The sequence below is a fragment of the Crocuta crocuta genome, unplaced genomic scaffold (genome assembly GCF_008692635.1).
Source record: "Crocuta crocuta isolate KB4526 unplaced genomic scaffold, BGI_CrCroc_1.0 scaffold176, whole genome shotgun sequence".
In the NCBI taxonomy this organism is placed as follows: domain Eukaryota; kingdom Metazoa; phylum Chordata; class Mammalia; order Carnivora; family Hyaenidae; genus Crocuta; species Crocuta crocuta.
In genome coordinates this window covers 1,480,142-1,481,054 of record NW_027531905.1, presented here as the reverse complement: position 1 = coordinate 1,481,054, position 913 = coordinate 1,480,142, and the positions used below count along the sequence as shown (strand labels likewise).

General features: G+C 65.0%; 1 protein-coding gene across 8 annotated transcripts in view; it reads left to right on the top strand.

The window, feature by feature from the left end:
- Positions 1-690: 690 nt before the first annotated feature.
- The window catches only part of BICD1 (BICD cargo adaptor 1), a 228,755-nt gene continuing 228,532 nt past the window's right edge, over positions 691-913 (top strand). For all 8 annotated transcript variants that reach the window (XM_077774497.1, XM_077774495.1, XM_077774496.1 and 5 more), the window contains exon 1: positions 691-903. In XM_077774497.1, the coding sequence (XP_077630623.1) occupies positions 691-903 (213 nt within the window). The remainder of the gene's footprint in view (positions 904-913) is intronic.

The window sequence follows — 913 nt, the reverse complement described above, 5'->3', positions numbered from 1 at the left end:
CTGGGTGCATACATTACGGAGATCTTTTTCGGAAGAGATCCCGATCTGGTGGCAAGCTGGGCACAGAACTCTTGAGCGAGGGCAAGCAATCTTTAGCGAAGACTCTCTGGGGAGGTCATAAGGCTATTCGGTGACAGTGTGAGGTGAACCAGGCCAAGCTGGGGAACAGAAGGGAGGTAAGGCTGGNCGGTTCCTTCCCTCCCCCCGCGCTGACTCCATCCGCCTCCCCGCCCCCTGCTCGGAGCCCGGGCCAGGCGCGAAGGGAGGGAGCGGGCCCGAGACTGCATCATTCCGCACCGGCTGCAGCACAGCCAGAGGGAGCAGGTGGAGCGAGCGGGCCGCGAGCAGGGGCGCGCCAGGCCCCGGGGAGACTGCAGTGACGCTGCCCGGGAGACATGGCGGCCGGGCGCGTCTGAATAAGCAGAATCCGGAGTCCCTCGTCGTCCGCGGCCGCCGGAGCCCGGGCCATGCCGCACGGCTGCTGAGCGCACGCACGGGCCGGCCCAGAGGACACATGCGGCAGCGGCTGCCGCCTCGCCCGCGATCCTGTGTCCCTGCGCTCTCCACGGTGCATTCCTCCTCACTTTCTCGCGCAGTGTAGCCGCGGCCGCCGGGAGCAGCAGCCAGGGCATCGCTCCGCACGTTCGCCCAGCCACACGTCTCTTTGCCATTTTTANATCCGCCGGGGCTATGGCCGCAGAGGAGGTATTGCAGACCGTGGACCATTATAAGACTGAGATAGAGAGGCTGACCAAGGAGCTCACGGAGACGACGCACGAGAAGATCCAGGCTGCCGAGTACGGGCTGGTGGTCCTGGAGGAGAAGCTGACCCTCAAACAGCAGTATGACGAGCTGGAGGCTGAGTACGACAGCCTGAAGCTGGAGCTGGAGCAGCTGAAGGAGGTGAGTTGCC